Source organism: Salmo salar, chromosome 16, assembly GCF_965601325.2.
Source record: "Salmo salar chromosome 16, fSalSal1, whole genome shotgun sequence".
In the NCBI taxonomy this organism is placed as follows: Eukaryota; Metazoa; Chordata; class Actinopteri; order Salmoniformes; family Salmonidae; genus Salmo; species Salmo salar.
The window spans coordinates 74,219,504-74,245,000 of NC_138306.1; the positions used below are offsets into that span (position 1 = coordinate 74,219,504).

A 25,497-nucleotide genomic window follows, 5' to 3' on the forward strand; every position below is an offset into this window, starting at 1 on the left:
TCAGAAAAAATTTAACATTTATTGGGCATAAATATATTATATAACACAGGCTACCGATACAGTTAGGTCTTACATACAGAGGGTAGTATTTGCAAAATCTATACATTAAAATTGATATGGCGGTTTATTTTATATAATGCATATGAAATAGTCTAACATTTACAATACAAAGTAGTAGAAATGTATGATTTTCTTTTTTTCTTTCAAATCGTAGCCCATGACAACATTGGAATGTTTGTTTTGATAAGTGTGAGGTACAAATATGTTGTTGTTTTGTTTTTGTTTCAGACTAATAAAAAAATGTTTAATACATACAAGTCTTCATACATTAATCTGGGACTGTTACCCATTCAATCTCCAATCTCTCATATTCAAAATCCGTATAAATCCATATTTTCCGTTTCATTTTTTAATTTGTATTAATCTGACAAAAAAAAAAGTTACCAATCAGAAGGCACAGATGCTGGGTTGCTGGGCAGAAGTATCTGTTTTGTTCAGGACCCACTAGATCAGCAGGGCCAGAAGGGTCTAAAGATTTGCCTAAATACAAATCTTACAGGGTGTACCCTGCTCACACAGACAAGTAGCCACTGGTCCAAGCCCTGGAAAAACACTAGCCAAAGGCTTGAGAGAATATTAGCCAAAAACCTTTAGGGAACATTGGGTCAACATTGGTGATATCACAGGCCTAACATTGGCCTACCATTATCCTAACCTTAGCCTATAACATTAGGCATTATTAGGGAGTATGGACAGGAGTATTTCGTGACCATGTGTCCTAACCATCCTGGTCAATTCACATGGTTAAGGAAAACTCCTGTTCCTAGGCATGAGGAATGACTTGGCTGTAAAAGGCTTGGGGCAGATTTAACACAATGTCAGGAATTACTTGGCTGTAAAAGGCTTGTGGAAGATTTAACACAACTTCGGGAATGATTTGGCTGTAAAAGGCTTGGGGGAGATTTAACACAACTTCGGGAATGATTTGGCTGTAAAAGGCTTGGGGGAGATTTAACACAACTTCGGGAATGATTTGGCTGTAAAAGGCTTGGGGGAGATTTAACACAACTTCGGGAATGATTTGGCTGTAAAAGGCTTGGGGGAGATTTAACACAACTTCGGGAATGATTTGGCTGTAAAAGGCTTGGGGGAGATTTAACACAACTTCGGGAATGATTTGGCTGTAAAAGGCTTGGGGGAGATTTAACACAACAGGACATATCAACAGTCTTCTTTCTAACTGAGACAGGTGAACAGGACAGACGGACACAACATGACAAAGTCACGTCAGATGACATAGTAACGCTGTATGACACAGCAACACCAAATGACCCAACAGTGCCAAACGACTCAAGTCACAACAATGACGTAGTCAAAACTGCAGGCGACATAGTAATGCCAATGTAACAGCTGTCTGTCTGGTATCAAAACAACAAGCTGTCTGATGAAAAGCATCATGGTTCTCACAGGATAGATAGTTATCCTGTGGGCTAAGGGTCTACCGCTTTAAAAGTGCTTCATATAATCTGTTAGTTGTGCTTGCCTAATTTTAGCGTCAATACTACATCTCTATACGTGTAATAACTCTGCACTGACTATCAATTCTAAGCAAAATACTGGACAGAAAATAATCACGAAGGCTCTTTATATGACGACAAGCTTGGAAAAGTATTCCTCATCATAATCATCCTCATCGGTCTGACTGAAATCCTGATTTGATTGTTGTAGTCTTTTGACCTTTTTCAGTGTGAAATCAGCGTGTTAAGACTCAATAAAGGGGTAGTATATTTAACAATGGAACATTTAATACATTTAGCTTTCCCAAAAAAATAAACATAAAAATAAAAATACTAAAAATATGAAAGAAGCGTAAATCACAGATCAAGTTGTCTTTCTTTTTTAAGAGGATAATAATGTGACAGTAATAATAATGCTGTGTGGTCACAGAGGGAACATCAAGGAACCCTTTAGAACGAAGATAACGTTGAAAGGAACGTGTGTGTGTGTGTGTGTGTGTGTGTCACACACACACGCAAAGTAAAATAGCATGACAACAAGCCTCGACTTTGGCAGAAATAATCCAAACAGATATGATATCAAACACGTCTTAATCTATAACATTAGGCAGTATAAACGACAAATTAAGGCAACTATTTTTCTGACTCCCCAAGACACCACGCACCTTCACAGGGGGCACTGAGGGGGCACTGTACGGCGTCCCGAGACTGTGTTAACCCCTGGAACTAAAGCCTAGGGCATTAGCCATGCAGAGCTAACCTGAGTCTTCAAGTCTCGTCATACCGTCTGAATAATGGCAACTCTTATAGAATACCTCCTCAAACGGTAGAATTAAGGTCAGTACCACCACCTTCTGCCGTCCTCTTCAAGCACTGGTTACAGTAACTTAAAAGAGTACCTTCATACCTTATTTAACCATCAGTGTACCTTCATACACTCTCTGGAAAAAAAAGGTGCTACCTCGAGCATGAAAGGGTTCTTCGACTGTCCCCATTGGAGGGTTCGACGTGGAACCCAAAAGGGTTCTCCTATGGCGACAGCCGAAGAACCCTTTTGGAACCCTTTTCTCTAAGAGTGTACATTATTAAACCACCAGTGCCCCCTCAGAGCTGTACGGTACGTCGTGCTTCTGCTTAAATCCTAATACAGACGCCAGCATAACCTCAATATCAGGAAATGGAACGTTTCTGAAGACACTTTGTGTGTTCGCTCCAGCTGTCTAAAATCTATACCAATATAACCTGGCTAACGGTTTGCTACATCTCTTAATGCATACAGAAAACCACACAGGCTGGTCATAACCGTGAAATCATGACCTCCATAACAATTCTAAAGCTATTATTATTGGTGTTATGACGTGATGGTCACGTGGTTATGGATAAGAGCCAGTTCTGTGTGTCAGAGAGGACAGGACAAGGGCAGACATTTGGTTAACATGTTAAAACGGCACTGACGCCGGCATACAGAATAATGAAACAACTACAGGTTTTCCCAACAACTGTAAGAGAATAAATGAGATATGTAATTGGCTACTGAGAGTACGAAATGCTGGCCTTAAATCAAACATCTAAAATAACATCCAATAAAATACAAAAAAAACAGGAAAAATGATCATAATAACAATATAACATGCTACGAGAGAAAAAAACTAATTAGTACATTTATAACTACACTTACATTTGTCTCTTAATTTTAATTTTTTAAACAATAAATAACTGAAAAGATTGCACTGTAATTGGCTTGTAAAGTACTGTATGCAAATATTCTATTGTATATAAATAAAGGTATAGAAACCAATAGAGAAATTGTAGCGTAACTTTCCCGTCGACTTTGGCAAAGGTGTTGGAGCAGTTAAAGGCTCTGCTAACTGACGAGTAGGAGCGAAGCACAGCTTAGAGAGAGAGAGTGGGATGATTACAGCATTAATTAGAGAGATGGAGAGAGGGAGAGGGAGGGAGGTTAGGAATGAGGGAGGGAAGGGAGACGTACTGAGAATGGCGGAGGGATAGAAAAAGAGAGAGGGGCAGAGAAAAAAGAAGGGTATGAATAGGTATGAGGGTTGAGTGGGGGCGGGGGGTGGATAAAAGGTTACTTCAGTAACCTCTACATTCGACAGTGGGGACTGCCTACTGAACTGACCTCAGATCTGCAGATGAGCACCTAGAATACATATTATAATTCACTAAACCACTCCCACTGGAATATACCAGGTTATCCCTAGACCAGGGGTGTCAGGTCCAGTTCTCACAGGTCAAAGTGTCATCATGTTTTTATCAACCTCAAACTAAATTGATCAACTGGTGTTGCTGATTGGCTAGATATGGCCAGGTGTGTGGCCCTCCAGGAGCCTGGTTTTACAACCTTGCCCTAAACTGATCTAAAGTCAGCTTTGCATTTCCCACTCCCAATGGTTTAGGTTAGCTTCAGGGGAGAGAAAGCTGGTCCTAGATCTGTGGTTAAAAGGCAACATCTACCTGGATCCCTCCTCTTTCTCTCTGTCATTCAGACCTCTACACTTCTTATATTACATCATAGCATCGCCCCTACAGATATAGATAGGTAGATCTATCATAGATATATTTGATATAGATTGTATATATTAGGTAACTAAATCCATTCTTTCTTAGATATAACGAAACAGGATAGCAGCATTTTTTAACAATGGCATCGCTTTGGTAGCTGAGTAAAGAAGACAGAAGAGAAGGCATCTGAGTGAGTGTGTTTCTGTCTCTCTGTGCATGTGTGTGTGTTTGTCTCGCTGTGCATCTGCATGTGTGCCTGTGTGTGTATGTGTTTCTGTGTGTCTGTGTCTGTGTGTGCATCTGTGCGTCAAGATTGCATGATTTGGCCTATAATAGACAAGGTAACAGATATTGATGGATACATGGCTAAAGCTTTAGAACTACATTTCAAAATGGCATAACGGAAAAAAACTACAAAAGACTGCAGCGAACAGCGCAAATAAGACACAGACACAGTAAAGTAAGGAATTGACCGTAAAGAAATATGAAGAAAAATACACTTTGTCTATTAGGTTTAAAAAGATACAAAATAATGTCATGCAGGGTCATTGAGGAGCTTCGCTGGGCTCCTGGCTGGCTAATGCTTGGTTATCAGTTTGTGTGTTTTGGCCACGAACAGCTTCCCTCCAAAATACATCCATTACATAAGATAGAGAGACCAAACTAACAATGACAAGAGAAACAGAGAAAGCGAGCGAGCGAGAGGGAAAGAGGAGAGAGGAGAGGAGAGATATGTGGACTACAACGTCGCGGTAGAATAACTGAGGTACAGCTCAGGTCTGTTTCGTTTGAAGTCCGTTTCCTCTCTCGTTTTATTTCTCTTTCTATCCTGCACTTGATTCTCAAGTGTTTGTTTTCTTTCCTTTCCTTAGTAGATGCTCGTTTTCTTTCGCTATCGCTTTGTTTTCTCTTTTCTATCCTGTTGCCGATTCATTCCCTCACTTCATGAAGAAGTATTGTAGCAGACAGGCCATGAGGATGGAGACACCGGCAAACACACACACCACGACCGCCGCAAAGCGCTCATCGCTGGATATTATCCCCGCCCCTTTCACAGTCTCCACGGCGCTTGTCTCCCCCAGGCACTGTTGCTCCTGACGACGCAGGGTGAACAGGGAGGAGGGGCTTAGAGGGCCACAGAGTTCCTGGTTGGTATCCTGGCAACGGCGGCAGGCGCACACACGGAAACGGTAGTCGGTGTTGCCTTGGAGCCCGGTGATTTGGAAGGCACTCTCTTCTCCCTTAAACACCTGGAGAGAGAGTGAGAGAGAGAAAGAGAAAGAAAGAAAGAGAGAAAGAGAGAACGTTGATTTAGAAAGTACTTTGTGACCTCATCAACAACAACAAATTGATTCAGACCAAACAGATTAATGCTCAGAGTGTGTGTGTGTGTGTTAGTATTGACTCTTAACAGTCCCCCTGCTGCTATTGTACATTAGTGAAATCCAATCAGTGCATGAAAGAGGCTACAGAAGCTATTTTCTGGTTAACATTATCAACACTGCCTCTGTACATAAGGGATTTAACTACCTCAAGAACCACTTAGGACACACACACACACACACACACACACACACACACACACACACACACACACACACACACACACACACACACACACACACACACACACACACACACACACACACACACACACACACACACACACACACACACACACACACACACACGTCTTCTGCCTCCAACTGCTCGCTAGATCAATAAGAACAAAACTTAACTGGAGATAAGTACCACAAAACTCTTCACTAACACATCAGATATGTGTGTGTCTGCGTGTGTGTTTTTTAATGTGCTTTTCAATACTCATTCGCCTGAAGAGCTGTTCGACTGCCAAAAGGGCAAGTGTGATTGTGTGTGTGTGTATATTGACAACCATATTGAGTTTCCATAAAGTTCCATTGGCAGCAAACACTGTTAAATGTCAGTGGTCTCGGAGCTGTAATAGTCATTAACACTGCCTTCACCTAACTCTGCTGTCACCACAGTACATGAAAGAGTACATGGAAGACAAGGGAAACGGGATAGCTAGTCAGTTGCATAACTGAATGCATTCAACCCAAATGTTTCTATACAGCTATCCTCACATGAATTGTGTGTGTGTGTGTGTGTGTGTGTGTGTGTGTGTGTGTGTGTTACCTGTTTGTACTCTGACTCTCGTCCAACCAGCACCTGCAGGATGTAGTTGACACGGTCGCCTCTCATTGGTGGAATGGTCTCCCAGGTGACCTCACACACATTCCCTTCCAGCTGGTGCACTCTGGGAGCTGTAGGCAGACAGGACACATTGTCACAAACAATGTCATAAACACACGGAAACCACAGGCGGCTGATGACACCTTCATTTGGGAGGATGACTCATAAACTCAGCAAAAAAAGAAACATCCTCTCACTGTCAACTGCGTTTATTTTCAGCAAACTTAACATGTGTAAATATCTGTATGAACATAACAAGATTCAACAACTGAAACATAAACTGAACAAGTTCCACAGACATGTGACTAACAGAAATTGAATAATGTGTCCCTGAACAAAGGGGGGGGTCAAAATCAAAAGTAACAGTCAGTATCTGGTGTGGCCACCAGCTGCATTAAGTACTGCAGTGCATCTCCTCCTCATGGACTGCACCAGATTTGCCAGTTCTTGCTGAGAGATGTTACCCCACTCTTCCACCAAGGTACCTGCAAGTTCCCAGACATTTCTGGGGGGAATGGCCCTAGCCCTCACCCTCCGATCCAACAGGTCCCAGACGTGCTCAATGGGATTGAGATCCAGGCTCTTCGCTGGCCATGACAGAACACTGACATTCCTATCTTGCAGGAAATCACGCACAGAACGAGCAGTATGGCTGGTGGCATTGTCATGCTGGAGGGTCATGTCAGGATGAGCCTGCAGGAAGGGTACCACATGAGGGAGGAGGATGTCTTTCCTGTAACGCACAGCGTTGAGATTGCCTGCACTGACAACAAGCTCAGTCCGATGATGCTGTGACACACCGCCCCAGACCATGACGGACCCTCCACCTCCAAATCGATCCCGCTCCAGAGTACAGGACTCGGTGTAACGCTCATCCCTTTGATGATAAACGCGAATCCAACCATCACTCTTGGTGAGACAAAACCGCGACTCGTCAGTGAAGAGCACTTTTTGCCAGTCCTGTCTGGTCCAGCGATGGTGGGTTTGTGCCCATAAGCGACGTTGTTGCCGGTGATTTCTGGTGAGGACCTGCCTTACAACAGGCCTACAAGCCCTCAGTCCAGCCTCTCTCAGCCTATTGCGGACAGTCTGAGCACTGATGGAGGGATTGTGCGTTCCTGGTGTAACTCGGGCAGTTGTTGTTGCCATCCTGTACCTGTCCCACAGGTGTGATGTTCGGATGTACCGATCCTGTGCAGGTGTTGTTACACGTGGTCTGCCACTGCGAGGGCGATCTGCTGTCCGTCCTGTCTCCCTATAGAGCTGTCTTAGGCGTCTCACAGTACAGACATTGCAATTTATTGCCCTGGCCACATCTGCAGTCCTCATGCATCCTTGCAGCATGCCTAAGGCACGTTCATGCAGATGAGCAGGGACCCTGGGCATCTTTCTTTTGGTCAGTAGAGTCAGTAGAAAGGCCTCTTTAGTGTCCTAAGTTTTCATAACTGTGACCTTAATTGCCTACCGTCTGTAAGCTGTTAGTGTCTTAACGACCGTTCCACAGGTGCATGTTCATTAATTGTTTATGTTAATTGAACAAGCATGGGAAACCGTGTTAAAACCCTTTACAATGAAGATCTGTGAAGTTATCTGGATTTTTACTAATTATCTTTGAAAGACAGGGTCCTGAAAAAGGGACGTTTCTTTTTTTGCCGAGTTTAGTAGTGGTTGCATCGGAATAAATGGAATGGTATCAAACACATCAAACACATGGTTTCCATGTGGTTGATATATCATTCCTCTCACTCCATTCCAGCCATTATTATGAGCCGTCCTCCCCTCAGCAGCCTCCTGTGACGGAAACCCACGCACCGTCAGACAGACACACACCCTTACCTTTGAGTGCGGAGGGTACAGTCTTGGTGGTAGAGAAGGTATGCGTGTCTGAGAAGGGTCCCTCCCCTGCGTCACTACATGCCTGGATCCTGAACCGGTAACTGGTGGACTCTGTCAGGCGCTGCACCTTGTAAGTATGACTGGGACCTCTGTAGATACACACAAACCTGGACAGAAAGACAAGGTTGAGAGGTTAGGAGAGAGAGAGGAAGAGAAAGAAAGAAAGAAAGAAAGAAAGAAAGAAAGAAAGAAAGAGAGAAAGAGAGAGAGAGAGAAAGAAAGAAAGAAAGAAAGAAAGAGAGAGAGAGAGAAAGAAAGAAAGAAAGAAAGAAAGAAAGAGAGAGAGAAAGAAAGAAAGAAAGAAAGAAAGAAAGAGAGAAAGAAAGAAAGAAAGAAAGAAAAAGAAAGCGCAATAGAGACAGAGGAAGAGAGAAAGAGAGAGAACAATAAGGAGTCCAATAAAATGATGAAAGCAGGCTCTCATAAAGAGAGAAGGCAGTGGAAAGAGATAAAGAGGTAGATGGGTAAGGAGGGAGGGAGGGATAGAGAGAATGAGAGAGATAGAGAGCTTCCGCTAAGCGTCTGATAGTGACAGACATAACTTCACCTGAAGCCTGTATGGTAGGGGAGTGATGCGCACACGCACACACACTTCTTTTAGGGTATTTCAACTGTTGTTATGTTCTCTTTATTGCATATATGCAGTGGGACCAGTTAATCCGGTAAACAGGACAAGTCCATCTCTGCCCAACGAAACATTCTGTTTTTACTCTCAGGACATTTCCATAATCATCAGTGCTGGCAGACCGTGTGTGTGTGTGTGTGTGTGTGTGTGTGTGTGTGTGTGTGTGTGTGTAAATGATGAGTTATGACCCAGGGTAGTTTTGGCAAGGCAGTTTGGCACAACCAGGGTCTAACAATTAACACACCACTTAGCCTGAAATAAACAACACACACTCTGAGAACATTACACAGCAGGTACACAACACACACTCTGAGAACATTACACAGCAGGTACACAACACACACTCTGAGAACATTACATAGCAGGTACACAACACACACTCTGAGAACATTACACAGCAGGTACACAACACACACTCTGAGAACATTACACAGCAGATACACAACACACACTCTGAGAACATTACACAGCAGGTACACAACACACACTCTGAGAACATTACACAGCAGATACACAACACACACTCTGAGAACATTACACAGCAGGTACACAACACACACTCTGAGAACATTACACAGCAGGTACACAACACACACTCTGAGAACATTACACAGCAGGTACACAACACACACTCTGAGAACATTACACAGCAGGTACACAACACACACTCTGAGAACATTACACAGCAGGTACACAACACACACTCTGAGAACATTACACAGCAGGTACACAACACACACTCTGAGAACATTACACAGCAGGTACACAACACACACTCTGAGAACATTACACAGCAGGTACACAACACACACAGAACATTACACAGCAGGTACACAACACACACTCTGAGAACATTACACAGCAGATACACAACACACACTCTGAGAACATTACACAGCAGGTACACAACACACACAGAACATTACACAGCAGGTACACAACACACACTCTGAGAACATTACACAGCAGATACACAACACACACTCTGAGAACATTACACAGCAGGTACACAACACACACTCTGAGAACATTACACAGCAGGTACACAACACACACTCTGAGAACATTACACAGCAGATACACAACACACACTCTGAGAACATTACACAGCAGATACACAACACACACTCTGAGAACATTACACAGCAGGTACACAACACACACTCTGAGAACATTACATAGCAGGTACACAACAAACACTCTGAGAACATTACATAGCAGATACACCACACACACTCTGAGAACATTACATAGTAGATACACAACACACACTCTGAGAACATTACACAGCAGGTACACAACACACACAGAACATTACACAGCAGGTACACAACACACACTGAGAACATTACACAGCAGGTACACAACACACACTCTGAGAACATTACACAGCAGGTACACAACACACACTCTGAGAACATTACATAGCAGGTACACAACACACACTCTGAGAACATTACACAGCAGGTTCACAACACACACTCTGAGAACATTACACAGCAGGTACACAACACACACTGAGAACATTACACAGCAGGTACACAACACACACTCTGAGAACATTACACAGCAGGTACACAACACACACTCTGAGAACATTACATAGTAGATACACAACACACACTCTGAGAACATTACACAGCAGGTACACAACACACACAGAACATTACACAGCAGGTACACAACACACACTGAGAACATTACACAGCAGGTACACAACACACACTCTGAGAAAATTACACAGCAGGTACACAACACACACTCTGAGAACATTACATAGCAGGTACACAACACACACTCTGAGAACATTACACAGCAGGTACACAACACACACTCTGAGAACATTACATAGCAGGTACACAACACACACTCTGAGAACATTACATAGCAGGTACACCCCCATCAAAAGCCTAACAAAACACCAGCACCAGCTATGATGGGCTACAAAAGGCAGAACAACTCTCTCTCTCTCTGTGTGTATGTAGGAGGAAGGGAGGCTACACGCTCCGAGCTTCAAATGGACAAAAATAAAAGCAGCGAGAGACAGGTCTGGAAACATGACGATAAGAAGAGAGAGGGGGAGACAGAGGTGGGGGTGTACTTCTTTCACTGCATCTTCATTTATTTTATTTCACCTTTATTTAACCAGGTAGGATAGTTGAGAACAAGTCCTCATTTACAACTGCGACCTGGCCAAGACAAAGCAAAGCAGTTCGACACATACAACAACACAGAGTTACACATGGAATAAACAAACATACAGTCAATAATACAGTAGAAAGAGTCTATATACAATGTGTGCAAATAAGGTAGGATAAGGGAGGTAAGGCAATAAATAAGCCATGGTGGCAAAGTAATTACAATATAGCAATTAAACACTGGAGTGAAAGATGTGCGGAAGATGAATGTGCAAGTAGAGATACTGGGGTACAAAGGAGCAAGATAAATAAATACAGTATGGGGATGAGGTAGTTGGATGGGCTATTTACAGATGGGCTTTGTACAGGTACAGTAATCTGTGAGCTGCTCTGACAGCTGGTGCTTAAAGTTAGTGAGGGAGATATGAGTCTCCAGCTTCAGTGATTTTTGCAGTTTGTTCCAGTCATTGGCAGCAGAGAACTAGAAGGAAATGGAGCTAAAGTAGGAATAGGCTTTGGGGATGACCAGTGAAATATACCTGCTGGAGCGCGTGCTACGGGTGGGTGTTGCTATGGTGACCAGTGAGCTGAGATAAGGCATGGCATTACCTAGCAAAGACTTGTAGATGACCTGGAGCCAGTGGGCTTGGCGAAGAGTATGAAGCGCGGGCCAGCCAACGAGAGCGTACAGGTCGCAGTGGTGGGTAGTATATGGGGCTTTGGTGACAAAACGGATGGCACTGTGATAGACTGCATACAATTTGTTGAGTAGAGTGTTGGAGGCTATTTTGTAAATGACATCACCGAAGTCAAGGATCGGTAGGATGGTCAGTTTTACGAGGGTATGTTTGGCAGCATGAGTGAAGGAGGCTTTGTTGCGAAATAGGAAGCCGATTCTAGATTTAAATTTGGATTGGAGATGCTTAATGTGAGTCTCGAAGGAGCGTTTACAGTCTAACTAGGTACCTAGGTATTTGTAGTTGTCCACATATTCTAAGTCGGAACCGTCCAGAGTAGTGATGCTGGATGGGCGGGCAAGTGCGGGCAGCGATCGGTTAAAGAGCATGCATTTAGTTTTACTTGCATTTAAGAGCAGTTGGAGGCCATGGAAAGAGAGTTGTATGGCATTGAAGCTCGTCTGGAGGTTAGTTAACAAAGTGTCCAAAGAAGGGCCAGAAGTATACAGAATGGTGTCGTCTGTGTAGAGGTGGATCAGATAATCACCAGCAGCAAGAGCGACATCATTGATGTATACAGAGAAGAGAGTCGGCCCGAGAATTGAACCCTGTGGTTCCTCCATAGAGACTGCCAGAGGTCCGGACAACAGGCCCTCCGATTTGACACACTGAACTCTATCAGAGAAGTAGTTGGTAAACCAGGCGAGGCAATCATTTGAGAAACCAAGGCTGTCGAGTCTGCCAATAAGAATGTGGTGATTGACAGAGTCGAAAGCCTTGGCCAGGTCGATGAATACGGCTGCGCAGTAATGTCTCTTATCGATGGCGGTTATGATGTCGTTTAGGACCTTGAGCGTGGCTGAGGTGCACCCATGACCAGCTCTGAAACCAGATTGCATAGCGGAGAAGGTACGGTGGGATTCGAAATGGTCGGGAACATGGCTTTCGAAGACCTTAGAAAGACAGGGTAGGAAAGATATAGGTCTGTAGCAGTTTGGGTCTAGAGTGTCTCCCCCTTTGAAGAGGGGGATGACCGCGGAAGCTTTCCAATCTTTGGGAATCTCAGACAATACGAAAGAGAGGTTGAACAGGCTGTAATAGGGGTTGCAACAATTTCAGCAGATAACTTTCAGATTTTGCAGCTCTTTCAGAACATCAGCTGACTGGATTTGGGAGGAGGAGAAATGGGGAAGGCTTGGGCGAGTTGCTGTGGGGGGTGCAGGGCTGTTGACAGGGGGAGGGGTAGCCAGGTGGAAATCATGGCCAGCCGTAGAAAAATGCTTATTGAAATTCTCAATTATAGTGGATTTATCAGTGGTGACAGTGTTTCCTAGCCTCAGAGCAGTGGGCAGCTGGGAGGACGTACTCTTATTCTCCATGTACTTTACAGTGTCCCAGAACTTTTTTGAGTTTGTGCTACAGGATGCACATTTCTGTTTGTAAATGCTAGCTTTTGCTTTCCTAACTGCCTGTGTATATTGGTTCCTAACTTCCCTGAAAAGTTGTATATCGCGGGGGCTATTCGATGCTAATGCAGTATGCCATAGGATGTTTTTGTGCTGGTTAAGGGCAGTCAGGTCTGGAGTGAACCAAGGGCTATATCTATTCCTAGTTCTACATTTTTTGAGTGGGGCATGCTTATTTAACATGGTGAGGAAGGCACTTTTAAAGAATAACCAGGCATCATCTACTAACGGGATGAGGTCAATGTCATTCCAGGATACCCGCGCCAGGTCGATTAGAAAGGCCTGCTCGCTGAAGTGTTTTAGGGCGCGTTTGACAGTGATGAGGGGTGGTCGTTTGACCGCAGACCCATTATGGATGCAGGCAATAAGGCAGTGATCGCTGAGATCCTGGTTGAAGACAGCAGAGGTGTATTTGGAGGGCAAGTTGGTTAGGATGTTATCTATGAGGGTGCCCGTGTTACAGATTTGGGGTTGTACCTGGTAGGTTCATTGAGAATTTGTGTGAGATTGAGGGCATCAAGCTTAGATTGTAGGGTGGCCGGGGTGTTAAGCATGTCCCAGTTTAGGTCACCTAGCAGCACGAGCTCTGAAGATAGATGAGGGGCAATCAATTCACATATGGTGTCCAGGGCACAGCTGGGGGCAGAGGGTGGTCTATAGCAAGCGGCAATGGTGAGAGACTTGTTTCTGGAAAGGTGGATTTTTAAAAGTAGAAGCTCGAATTGTTTGGGTACAGACCTGGATAGTAAGACAGAACTCTGCAGGCTATCTATGCAGTAGATTGCAACTCCGCCCCCTTTGGCAGTTCTATCTTGTTATAGTTAGGGATGTACATTTCAGGGTTTTTGGTGGCCTTCCTAAGCCAGGATTCAGACACGGCTAGGACATCTTACAGAGAGAGAGAGGAGGGGACAGACAGACAGACAGACAGACAGACAGACAGACAGACAGACAGACAGACAGACAGACAGACAGACAGACAGACAGACAGACAGACAGACAGACAGACAGGTGTCGAGACACCACATGAGTTTGAGAAGGTCATTGTAGAAATGAAAACAATATTTGCTGTTTGGTCATTTGATATGTTTTTGTTTACTGCCAATAATACTGTTCTCTCTCTCTCTCTCTCTCCCTCTCTCTCTCATAGTGTCTGTGTATCTGGTTACCATAGCAATCTGTCAATTACAGAGATTCCAGGTAATTCAGCCCTAATGCTGTCTGTTCAGGAGCGGCAGGGGAAAAGAGGGACTGGGAAAATACGAGGAGAGTAGAGGAGAGGGGGGTCTCCAATACTGCCAGTTACTGCCAGTTAAGTCCATATAGATCTGATGATCCCCTTTCTACCCTGCAGAGACACATGCAGAGAGAGAGATAGATAGAGAGAGGGATGGGGGATAGAGAGGAGGGAGAGGGGGAGAGAGAGAGAGGGGGGGATAGAGAGGAGGTAGGGGGGAGGGGGAGAGAGATAGAGAGGAGGGAGAGGGGGAGAGAGAGAGAGAGAGAGAGAGAGAGAGAGAGAGAGAGAGAGAGAGGAGGTAGGGGGGAGGGGAGAGAGATAGATAGAAAGAGGGATGGGGATAGAGAGGAGGGAGGGGGGAGAGAGATAGAGGAGGGAGAGGGGGAGAGAGAGAGGAGGTAGGGGGGGAGGGAGAGAGAGATAGAGAGGGGGGATAGAGAGGAGGTAGAGGGGGAGAGAGATAGAGGGGGGATAGATAGGACGTAGAGGGGGGAGGGGGAGAGAGCTAGAGAGGGGGGATAGAGAGAGAGAGGAGGTAGAGGGGGAGAGAGAGGGGTGTAGAGAGGAGGTAGAGGGGGAGAGAGATAGAGAGGAGGTAGAGGGTGAGAGAGAGAGGGGGTAGAGAGTAGGTAGAGGGGGAGAGAGATAGAGAGGAGGTAGAGGGTGAGAGAGAGGGGGTAGAGAGGAGGTAGAGGGGGAGAGAGATGGAGAGGAGGTAGAGGGTGAGAGAGAGGGGGTAGAGAGGAGGTAGAGTGGGAGAGCGATAGAGAGGAGGTAGCGGGTGAGAGAGAGGGGGGTAGAGAGGAGGTAGAGGGGGAGAGAGATAGAGAGGAGGTAGAGGGGGAGGGAGAGAGATAGAGAGGAGGTAGAGGGGGAGAGAGATAGAGAGGAGGTAGAGGGTGAGAGAGAGGGGGGTAGAGAGGAGGTAGAGTGGGAGAGAGATAGAGAGGAGGTAGAGGGTGAGAGAGAGGGGGGTAGAGAGGAGGTAGAGTGGAAGAGAGATAGAGAGGAGGTAGAGTGGGAGAGAGGGGGGGGGGGGTAGAGAGGAGGTAGAGGGGGAGAGAGATAGAGAGGAGGTAGAGGGGGAGAGAGATAGAGAGGAGGTAGAGGGTGAGTGAGAGGGGGTAGAGAGGAGGTAGAGTGGGAGAGAGATAGAGAGGAGGTAGAGGGGGAGAGAGATAGAGAGGAGGTAGAGGGTGAGAGAGAGGGGGGTAGAGAGGAGGTAGAGTGGAAGAGAGATAGAGAGGAGGTAGAGTGGGAGAGAGAGGGGGGGTAGAGAGGAGGTAGAGGGGGAGAGAGATAGAGAGGAGGTAGAGGGGGAGAGAGATAGAGAGGAGGTAGAGGGTGAGCGAGAGGGGGTAGAGAGGAGGTAGAGTGGGAGAGAGATAGAGAGGAGGTAGAGGGGGAGAGAGATAGAGAGGAGGTAGAGGGGGAGAGAGATAGAGAGGAGGTAGAGGGGGAGAGAGATAGAGAGGAGGTAGAGGGGGAGAGAGATGGGGGTAGAGAGATAGACTGCTAAATGCAGCTAAACTCCTCATAATGAAATGTTCTTAATATTCATCACAGTCTGAAATGTGTCAGGAATCACACGGATCCATTAAATGCATTACAGACTTGTTTTAGGGCACTTTGCTAGGCCCCTATGGGCCCTGGTCAGAAGTAGTGCACTATAAAGGGAATAGGGTGCCATTTGAGACGCAGTTCTAGCCTGCATTTAGTTTCCTATTAAGGCTTGGTGAATACAAGCAGATGTCACGTTGGAGTGATGCGCGCACACTCGCAACAACAATCCCTGTAGCAGATAGCTATGCACGGACGTCAGGACCTGGACAAACCCAGCTGAGTGACTGATGACAATGACAACACACCAGTCTGATGGCTATGGCTGTGTTCAACAAGATCTCTTTGGGATGTTTTCCCTTGCCTCGCTGGCTTGCTAGGTAATCAATCCTCCGATGATATCTGCGATGTGGTAGACGATAACCGTCTGATTATGTGTTTGCTAACTTGCATGAGCTGCGTCTGAAGTCGGACGTGATCGTATTTACTTCCGTGTAAACAAACCGATTTTTTTGATTGAGAACTGCGCATGCGACTTTGGATGACGCGCCCAGGAAATGGGTCTACAGGAGTAGGCAATATGGTGCATATATCAATAGGGACAGGAGTTTTTCCTGACCACAAGACAAGGTCAGCTTGTAACTAGAACCCTGAGGTTTTCCTGGGCTCAAGACAAGGTCAGCTTGTAACTAGAACCCTGAGTTTTTCCTGGGCAGGTCAAAATCAAATCAAATCAAATTGTATTAGTCACATGCGCCGAATACAACCTTACAGTGAAATGCTCACTTACGAGCCCTTAACCAACAGGGCAGTTTCAACAAATACGGATAAGAATAAGAGATAAAAGTAACAAGTAATTAAAGAGCAGCAGTAAAAAATTATATATACAGGGGGGTGCCGGTACAGAGTCAATGTGCGGGGGCACCGGTTAGTTAAGGTAGTATGTACATGTAGGTAGAGTTCATTAAAGTGACTATGCATAGATGATAACAGAGAGTGGCAGTGGTGTGGAGAGGGGAGGGGGGTGGGGTGGGGCAATGTGAATAGTCTGGGTAGCCATTTGACTAGATGTTCAGCAGTCTTATGGCTTGGGGGTAGAAGCTGTTTAGAAGCCTCTTGGTACCGCTTGCCGTGTGGTAGCAGAAAGAACAGTCTATGACTAAGGTGACTGGAGTCTTTGACAATTTTTAGGGCCTTCCTCTGACACCGCCTGGTATAGAGGTCCTGGATGGCAGGAAGCTTGGCCCCATTGATGTACTGGGCCGATTGCACTACCCTCTGTAGTACCTTGCGGTCGGAGGCCGAGCAGTTGCCATACCAGGCGGTGATGCAACCAGTCAGGATGCGCTCGATGGTGCAGATGTAGAACCTTTTGAGGATCTGAGGACCCATGTCAAATCTTTTCAGTCTCCTGAGGGGGAATAGGTTTTGTCATGCCCTCTTCACGACTGTCTTGGTGTGTTTGGACCATGTTAGTTTGTTGGTGATGTGGACACCAAGGAACTTGAAGCTCTCAACCTGCTCCACTACAGCCCCGTCGATGAGAAAGGGGGTATGCTCAGTCCTCTTTTTCCTGTCGTCCACAATCATCTCCTTTGTCACGTGACCAGCAATATTTCAGGGCCCAATAGGCGTCCAGTATGTAATTCAATAAGAGCTGTCTGGCGGGGGGTGAATGTATGGGTATGAAGGAGGAGAAAGGAGAGAGGAGAGGAGAGAGGGAGGGGTATATACTCAACAAGCTGTGAAAGCAGTTCAGCTCTGCTAGAATAGAAGGGTGTGTATGTTGGCATTGTGGGGGTCATACTGGACAGTCAGTTAATTACCGCCCCATCAGTTAGGACACTACCCTCTGGCTGTGGCTAGGGATGCCAAGATGCCAACCACACCAGTTATCCATGTTGTAATGTGGCTGTGGCTAGGGATGCCAAGATGCCAACCACACCAGTTATCCATGTTGTAATGTGGCTGTGGCTAGGGATGCCAAGATGCCAACCACACCAGTTATCCATGTCGTAATGTGGCTGTGGCTAGGGATGCCAAGATGCCAGGATGCCAACCACACCAGTTATCCATGTCGTAATGTGGCTGCGGCTAGGGATGCCAAGATGCCAGGATGCCAACCACACCAGTTATCCATGTCGTAATGTTGCTGTGGCTAGGGATGCCAAGATGCCAACCACACCAGTTATCCATGTTGTAATGTGACTGTGGCTAGGGATGCCAAGATACCAACCACATCAGTTATCCATGTTGTAATGTGGCTGTGGCTAGGGATGCCAAGATGCCAACCACACCAGTTATCCATGTTGTAATGTGGCTGTGGCTAGGGATGCCAAGATGCCAACCACACCAGTTATCCATGTCGTAATGTGGCTGTGGCTAGGGATGCCAAGATGCCAACCACACCAGTTATCCATGTCGTAATGTGGCTGTGGCTAGGGATGCCAAGATGCCAACCACACCAGTTATCCATGTCGTAATGTGGCTGTGGCTAGGGATGCCAAGATGCCAGGATGCCAACCACACCAGTTATCCATGTCGTAATGTGGCTGTGGCTAGGGATGCCAAGATGCCAACCACACCAGTTATCCATGTCGTAATGTGGCTGTGGCTAGGGATGCCAAGATGCCAACCACACCAGTTATCCATGTTGTAATGTGGCTGTGGCTAGGGATGCCAAGATGCCAACCACACCAGTTATCCATGTCGTAATGTGGCTGTGGCTAGGGATGCCAAGATGCCAACCACACCAGTTATCCATGTCGTAATGTGACTGTGGCTAGGGATGCCAAGATGCCAGGATGCCAACCACACCAGTTATCCATGTCGTAATGTGACTGTGGCTAGGGATGCCAAGATGCCAGGATGCCAACCACACCAGTTATCCATGTCGTAATGTGGCTGTGGCTAGGGATGCCAAGATGCCAGGATGCCAACCACACCAGTTATCCATGTCGTAATGTGGCTGCGGCTAGGGATGCCAAGATGCCAGGATGCCAACCACACCAGTTATCCATGTTGTAATGTGGCTGTGGCTAGGGATGCCAAGCATACCCATCACCCATGGCACTGCTCGGCAGACAAACAGTCTCTCTAATTCTCTCACTTATCCTGTATTACCTCCCTCCTTCCCTTCAACCTCCCTCCTTCCTTCCCTTCACCCTCCCTCCTTCCCTTCACCCTCCCTCCTTCCATCGCTCCAACCTCCCTCCACTTTCCCTCCTTCCCTTGCTCCCCCTTCCCTCCCTTCCATTTCTCTTTCTCCCTACCTCTCTATTTATTTCTCTCCCTCCTTCAGTCTGTTCTCTAATGGACAGCATGGTTGACCAGTTCATGGTTCTAATTACTTCTGTAGTCTAGACGTTCTCATCTTGAGTTCTCCCTAGATCTACTGGTTACTGTTGTTTCCTCTACCTATCTCCCCACCCCACGCACGCACGCACGCACGCACGCACTCACTCACTCACTCACTCACTCACTCACTCACTCACTCACTCACTCACTCACTCACTCACTCACTCACTCACTCACTCACTCACTCACTCACTCACTCACTCACTCACTCACTCACTCACTCACTCACTCACTCACTCACTCACTCACTCACACAATGCGTTTGAAGTATTTTCCTTCAGTAGAACTGTGATATGGTCATATAACAGATGCTTTTATCTAGAAAGTACATAACATTGAGCCATTGGAACCATTGGAGTGTAGTAGCTGTGTGTGTGTGTGTGTGTGTGTGTGTGTGTGTGTGTGTGTGTGTGTGTGTGTGTGTGTGTGTGTGTGTGTGTGTGTGTGTGTGTGTGTGTGTGTGTGTGTGTGTGTGTGCTCTATACTCTACCTGTGGTTCTTATCTTCCATCTGTAGTGTGTAGAACATGTCATTGGAGAGCAGAGCGCGGGTGTGTGTGTGTGTGTGTGTGTTTGCAGCGTTCTCCCCCCACTTCAGTTTCAGGCTCTGGGGGCCGGCAGCCGAACATTCCAAAGGAGGAGGAGCCGGAGGGAGGGGGCGTGTCCTAGCCACCAGGGGTGGGCTCAACGGGCCACAGCCAATCACATTCACCGCTTGGATCCGCACACTGAGAGAGAAAGAGAGAGAGGGGTTAGGATAGATTGAGTGTGTGAAAGTTAGTTTGTCCATAACCAGTTTGTGTGTGTGTGTGTGTGTGTGTGTGTGTGTGTGTGTGTGTGTGTGTGTGTGTGTGTGTGTGTGTGTGTGTGTGTGTGGGATCCCCATTAGTTCCTGCAGCAGCTATTCTTCCTGGGGTCCAAACGCACTTCCATCACACATAAAACTAAAGATCAAACAGTACATCATATAACATTATTACCCCAGTACATATCTACAGAACTGTATGGTCTGTGTGTCTGAGTACTAATGCTGGTTAACAGCAGAGGAGAGGCAGCATTAGAGGCGTTATAATGATGGATGTTTCCTCTGTCCACTGAGTCATGACTGACCCCTAACCTCACCTAGCCGGCATGCATCTAACCCAGTCTCTCCTGACTGACCCCTAACCTCACCTAGCCGGCATGCATCTAACCCAGTCTCTCCTGACTGACCCCTAACCTCACCTAGCCGGCATGCATCTAACCCAGTCTCTCCTGACTGACCCCTAACCTCACCTAGCCGGCATGCATCTAACCCAGTCTCTCCTGACTGACCCCTAACCTCACCTAGCCGGCATGCATCTAACCCAGTCTCTCCTGACTGACCCCTAACCTCACCTAGCCGGCATGCATCTAACCCAGTCTCTCCTGACTGACCCCTAACCTCACCTAGCCGGCATGCATCTAACCCAGTCTCTCCTGACTGACCTCTAACCTCACCTAGCCGGCATGCATCTAACCCAGTCTCTCCTGACTGACCCCTAACCTCACCTAGCCGGCATGCATCTAACCCAGTCTCTCCTGACTGTCCCCTAACCTCACCTAGCCGGCATGCATCTAACCCAGTCTCTCCTGACTGTCCCCTAACCTCACCTAGCCGGCATGCATCTAACCCAGTCTCTCCTGACTGACCCCTAACCTCACCTAGCCGGCATGCATCTAACCCAGTCTCTCCTGACTGTCCCCTAACCTCACCTAGCCGGCATGCATCTAACCCAGTCTCTCCTGACTGACCCCTAACCTCACCTAGCCAGCATGCATCTAACCCAGTCTCTCCTGACTGTCCCCTAACCTCACCTAGCCGGCATGCATCTAACCCAGTCTCTCCTGACTGACCCCTAACCTCACCTAGCCGGCATGCATCTAACCCAGTCTCTCCTGACTGACCCCTAACCTCACCTAGCCGGCATGCATCTAACCCAGTCTCTCCTGACTGTCCCCTAACCTCACCTAGCCGGCATGCATCTAACCCAGTCTCTCCTGACTGACCCCTAACCTCACCTAGCCGGCATGCATCTAACCCAGTCTCTCCTGACTGACCCCTAACCTCACCTAGCCGGCATGCATCTAACCCAGTCTCTCCTGACTGACCCCTAACCTCACCTAGCCGGCATGCATCTAACCCAGTCTCTCCTGACTGACCCCTAACCTCACCTAGCCGGCATGCATCTAACCCAGTCTCTCCTGACTGTCCCCTAACCTCACCTAGCCGGCATGCATCTAACCCAGTCTCTCCTGACTGACCCCTAACCTCACCTAGCCGGCATGCATCAAACCCAGTCTCTCCTGACTGACCCCCTAACCTCACCTAGCCGGCATGCATCTAACCCAGTCTCTCCTGACTGATATTTTCTGTTCCCGAAAACAAGTCACGCCTTGCAAAATTCCGCAAACTTTCAATAAATTCCCTGGTTTTCCTAAAATCCCGGTTGGAGGATTCCTAGAATCAGGGGGGAATAAGCAAGAAATCCGGAATGCTCCAACAGGATGGAAAACCAGGGAATTTTGCAACCCTAGTCATGCCTTTCAACATCATCCCTATGGAATAACTTGGAATAGAGAGGAATATAAAGAGGAAAAGCAATCACATCAACCTCAATCATCTAGAGTCATCTCATCCAGTGTATTACAGTTATAACGCTGTATTAGATCTGATCTCAGATCTGTTCTTACAATCACATCAACCTCAATCATCTAGCGTCATCTCATCCAGTGTATTACAGTTATAACGCTGTAGTAGATCTGATATCAGATCTGTTCTTACAATCACATCAACCTCAATCATCTAGCGTCATCTCATCCAGTGTATTACAGTTATAACGCTGTATTAGATCTGATCTCAGATCTGTTCTTACAATCACATCAACCTCAATCATCTAGAGTCATCTCATCCAGTGTATTACAGTTATAACGCTGTATTAGATCTGATCTCAGATCTGTTCTTACAATCACATCAACCTCAATCATCTAGCGTCATCTCATCCAGTGTATTACAGTTATAACGCTGTATTAGATCTGATCTCAGATCTGTTCTTACAATCACATCAACCTTAATCATCTAGCGTCATCTCATCCAGTGTATTACAGTTATAACGCTGTATTAGATCTGATCTCAGATCTGTTCTTACAATCACATCAACCTCAATCATCTAGAGTCATCTCATCCAGTGTATTACAGTTATAACGCTGTATTAGCTCTTTTCTTAGATCTGTTCTCAGATCTGTTCTTACAGTTCCTTAACCTCTATGGATAGTAATGGCCAGTCCTGAATGACATGTCAGGAATATAATATGTCTGGACTTACTGTGTTGTTGTTCCATCTATTTTCTGTTGTTTACTAGAGTCCCTCCAATGTCCTGTCTTCTTTTCCAGGAACCCTCCTCTCTCTCTCTGGACAATCTCACTTCCTTTCCCTCACTCTCTCTCTCTGTCTGGACAATCTCTCTTTTGTCTTTACTTTTCCACTGTGATCTCTCTCTCTCTCTCTCTCTCTCTCATTACCTTAATTATTTTGCTGTCTGACATTTACAGACAGTAACCTTTCCTTGATGACTTACACACACAAACACACACACACACACACACACACACACACACACACACACACACACACACACACACACACACACACACACACACACACACCACACACAGGTTGTAGTTACTCAACCACAAGACAGAAAGTGTGGAAGATGACGAGAGAGAAGAGAAAAGGGGAGAGAAAGAGGATAGTGGAGAGAGAGAGAGAGAGAGAGAGGACGACAGGGGAGAGAAAGAGGATAGTGGAGAGAGAGAGAGAGAGAGAGAGGACGACAGGGGAGAGAAAGAGGATAGTGGAGAGAGAGAGAGAGAGAGAGGACGACAGGGGAGAGAAAGAGGATAGTGGAGAGAGAGAGAGAGAGAGAGGACGACAGGGGAGTGAAAGAGGATAGTGGAGAGAGAGAGAGAGAGAGAGGACGACAGGGGAGAGAAAGAGGATAGTGGAGAGAGAGAGAGAGAGAGAGAAAGAGAGGACGACAGGGGAGAGAAAGAGGATAGTGGAGAGAGAGAGAGAGAGAGGACGACAGGGGAGTGAAAGAGGATAGTGGAGAGAGAGAGAGAGAGAGAGAGGACGACAGGGGAGTGAAAGAGGATAGTGGAGAGAGAGAGAGAGAGAGAGAGGACGACAGGGGAGTGAAAGAGGATAGTGGAGAGAGAGAGAGAGAGGACGACAGGGGAGAGAAAGAGGATAGTGGAGAGAGAGAGAGAGAGAGAGAGGACGACAGGGGAGTGAAAGAGGATAGTGGAGAGAGAGAGAGAGAGAGAGGACGACAGGGGAGAGAAAGAGGATAGTGGAGAGAGAGAGAGAGAGAGAGGACGACAGGGGAGAGAAAGAGGATAGTGGAGAGAGAGAGAGAGAGAGAGAGAGAACGACAGGGGAGTGAAAGAGGATAGTGGAGAGAGAGAGAGAGAGAGAGGACGACAGGGGAGAGAAAGAGGATAGTGGAGAGAGAGAGAGAGAGAGAGGACGACAGGGGAGAGAAAGAGGATAGTGGAGAGAGAGAGAGAGAGAGAGAGGACGACAGGGGAGAGAAAGAGGATAGTGGAGAGAGAGAGAGAGAGAGAGGACGACAGGGGAGAGAAAGAGGATAGTGGAGAGAGAGAGAGAGAGAGAGAGAGAGAGAGAGGACGACAGGGGAGTGAAAGAGGATAGTGGAGAGAGAGAGAGAGAGAGAGGACGACAGGGGAGTGAAAGAGGATAGTGGAGAGAGAGAGAGAGAGAGAGGACGACAGGGGAGAGAAAGAGGATAGTGGAGAGAGAGAGAGAGAGGACGACAGGGGAGTGAAAGAGGATAGTGGAGAGAGAGAGAGAGAGAGAGAGAGGACGACAGGGGAGTGAAAGAGGATAGTGGAGAGAGAGAGAGAGAGAGAGAGGACGACAGGGGAGTGAAAGAGGATAGTGGAGAGAGAGGAGAGAGAGGACGACAGGGGAGAGAAAGAGGATAGTGGAGAGAGAGAGAGAGAGAGAGGACGACAGGGGAGAGAAAGAGGATAGTGGAGAGAGAGAGAGAGGACGACAGGGGAGTGAAAGAGGATAGTGGAGAGAGAGAGAGAGAGAGAGGACGACAGGGGAGAGAAAGAGGATAGTGGAGAGAGAGAGAGAGAGAGAGAGAGAACGACAGGGGAGTGAAAGAGGATAGTGGAGAGAGAGAGAGAGAGAGAGGACGACAGGGGAGAGAAAGAGGATAGTGGAGAGAGAGAGAGAGAGAGAGGACGACAGGGGAGTGAAAGAGAGAGAGAAGAGGACAGAGGAGAGAAAGAAAGAGAGGGAGGGAGGGTTAGATGGTGAAGATGAGAATAGTTTTGAGTATCAGATAATTAAATCTATCCTTCCTCTGGTCCTCTTTGTTTTATCCTTGTTAAATCAGAAACACTAAAACAATGTCTGAGATGAACAAACACTTTCCTATAAAAAAGAGAATGAGTTTTTCCACTGATCACCCTATGGGGTGTCTTTATATGAGTTGGAATCAGTATCCAGGGGAAATGGACTGTTACCAATCAGATGGAGCGATTGATGGATACACATGCAAATGTACACAAATACATAAGAGGGACCCAGTCAGTAGTGTTGTTCTAACTTCATTATGTAAGAAAAACAGTGACATGGACAATAACAGGCACACACACACACACACACACACACACACACACACACACACATCCGTGCATGCATACACAGATCTACAAACACTTGCTAACATGAACAGCCACACACACCCATAGACACACACTTTACTCGTCTCACAGAATCACAAACATTTACTGAGAACAATAACCAATCACACAAGTCCCTTTGTTAATTCCTAGAAACAAACAGTGTGATTACTGCTGATAGTGCTGCTAAGTGGACATCTCAGACACAATCTCAATTACAACCCTGAACATTCTGCTGGGACTGGAAATAGTGTGTGTACCTGTACTGGCTGTCTGGCTGAAGGTCAGTGATCAGGTGACTGGTTCCTGTTTCCACGGTAATGAGTTGATCGTCCAGACTGATGATGTAAGACGTTATATCCGCCCCATTACAGTTAGGCTCCTCCCACTTCAGGAAGAGGCAGGTGGAGGGGGACTGATCTGATTGGAGCTGGTCAAGCAGGAAGAAAGAAGAGACTGCGTCGGGATTAGTCGCTGGAGTCTGGAAGCTCATCTGTTCACTGTAAGGCCCCGCCCCCGCTTGGTTCACCGCCTGGAGAGGTAGAGAG

At 46.5% G+C, this 25,497-nt stretch overlaps 1 protein-coding gene across 4 annotated transcripts in view; it reads right to left on the minus strand.

Annotated features, from left to right (window-relative positions):
- fndc3ba (fibronectin type III domain containing 3Ba) overlaps positions 1–25,497 on the minus strand; it is a 117,254-nt gene continuing 91,757 nt past the window's right edge. For all 4 annotated transcript variants that reach the window (XM_045697721.2, XM_045697723.2, XM_045697725.1 and 1 more), the window contains exons 23-27: positions 25,210–25,481; positions 19,704–19,940; positions 8,091–8,257; positions 6,198–6,325; positions 1–5,290 (exon numbers count right to left, since the gene is read on the minus strand). In XM_045697721.2, coding sequence (XP_045553677.1) covers positions 4,979–5,290; positions 6,198–6,325; positions 8,091–8,257; positions 19,704–19,940; positions 25,210–25,481 — 1,116 coding nt within the window. In that variant the 3' untranslated portion in view covers positions 1–4,978. The remainder of the gene's footprint in view (positions 5,291–6,197; positions 6,326–8,090; positions 8,258–19,703; positions 19,941–25,209; positions 25,482–25,497) is intronic.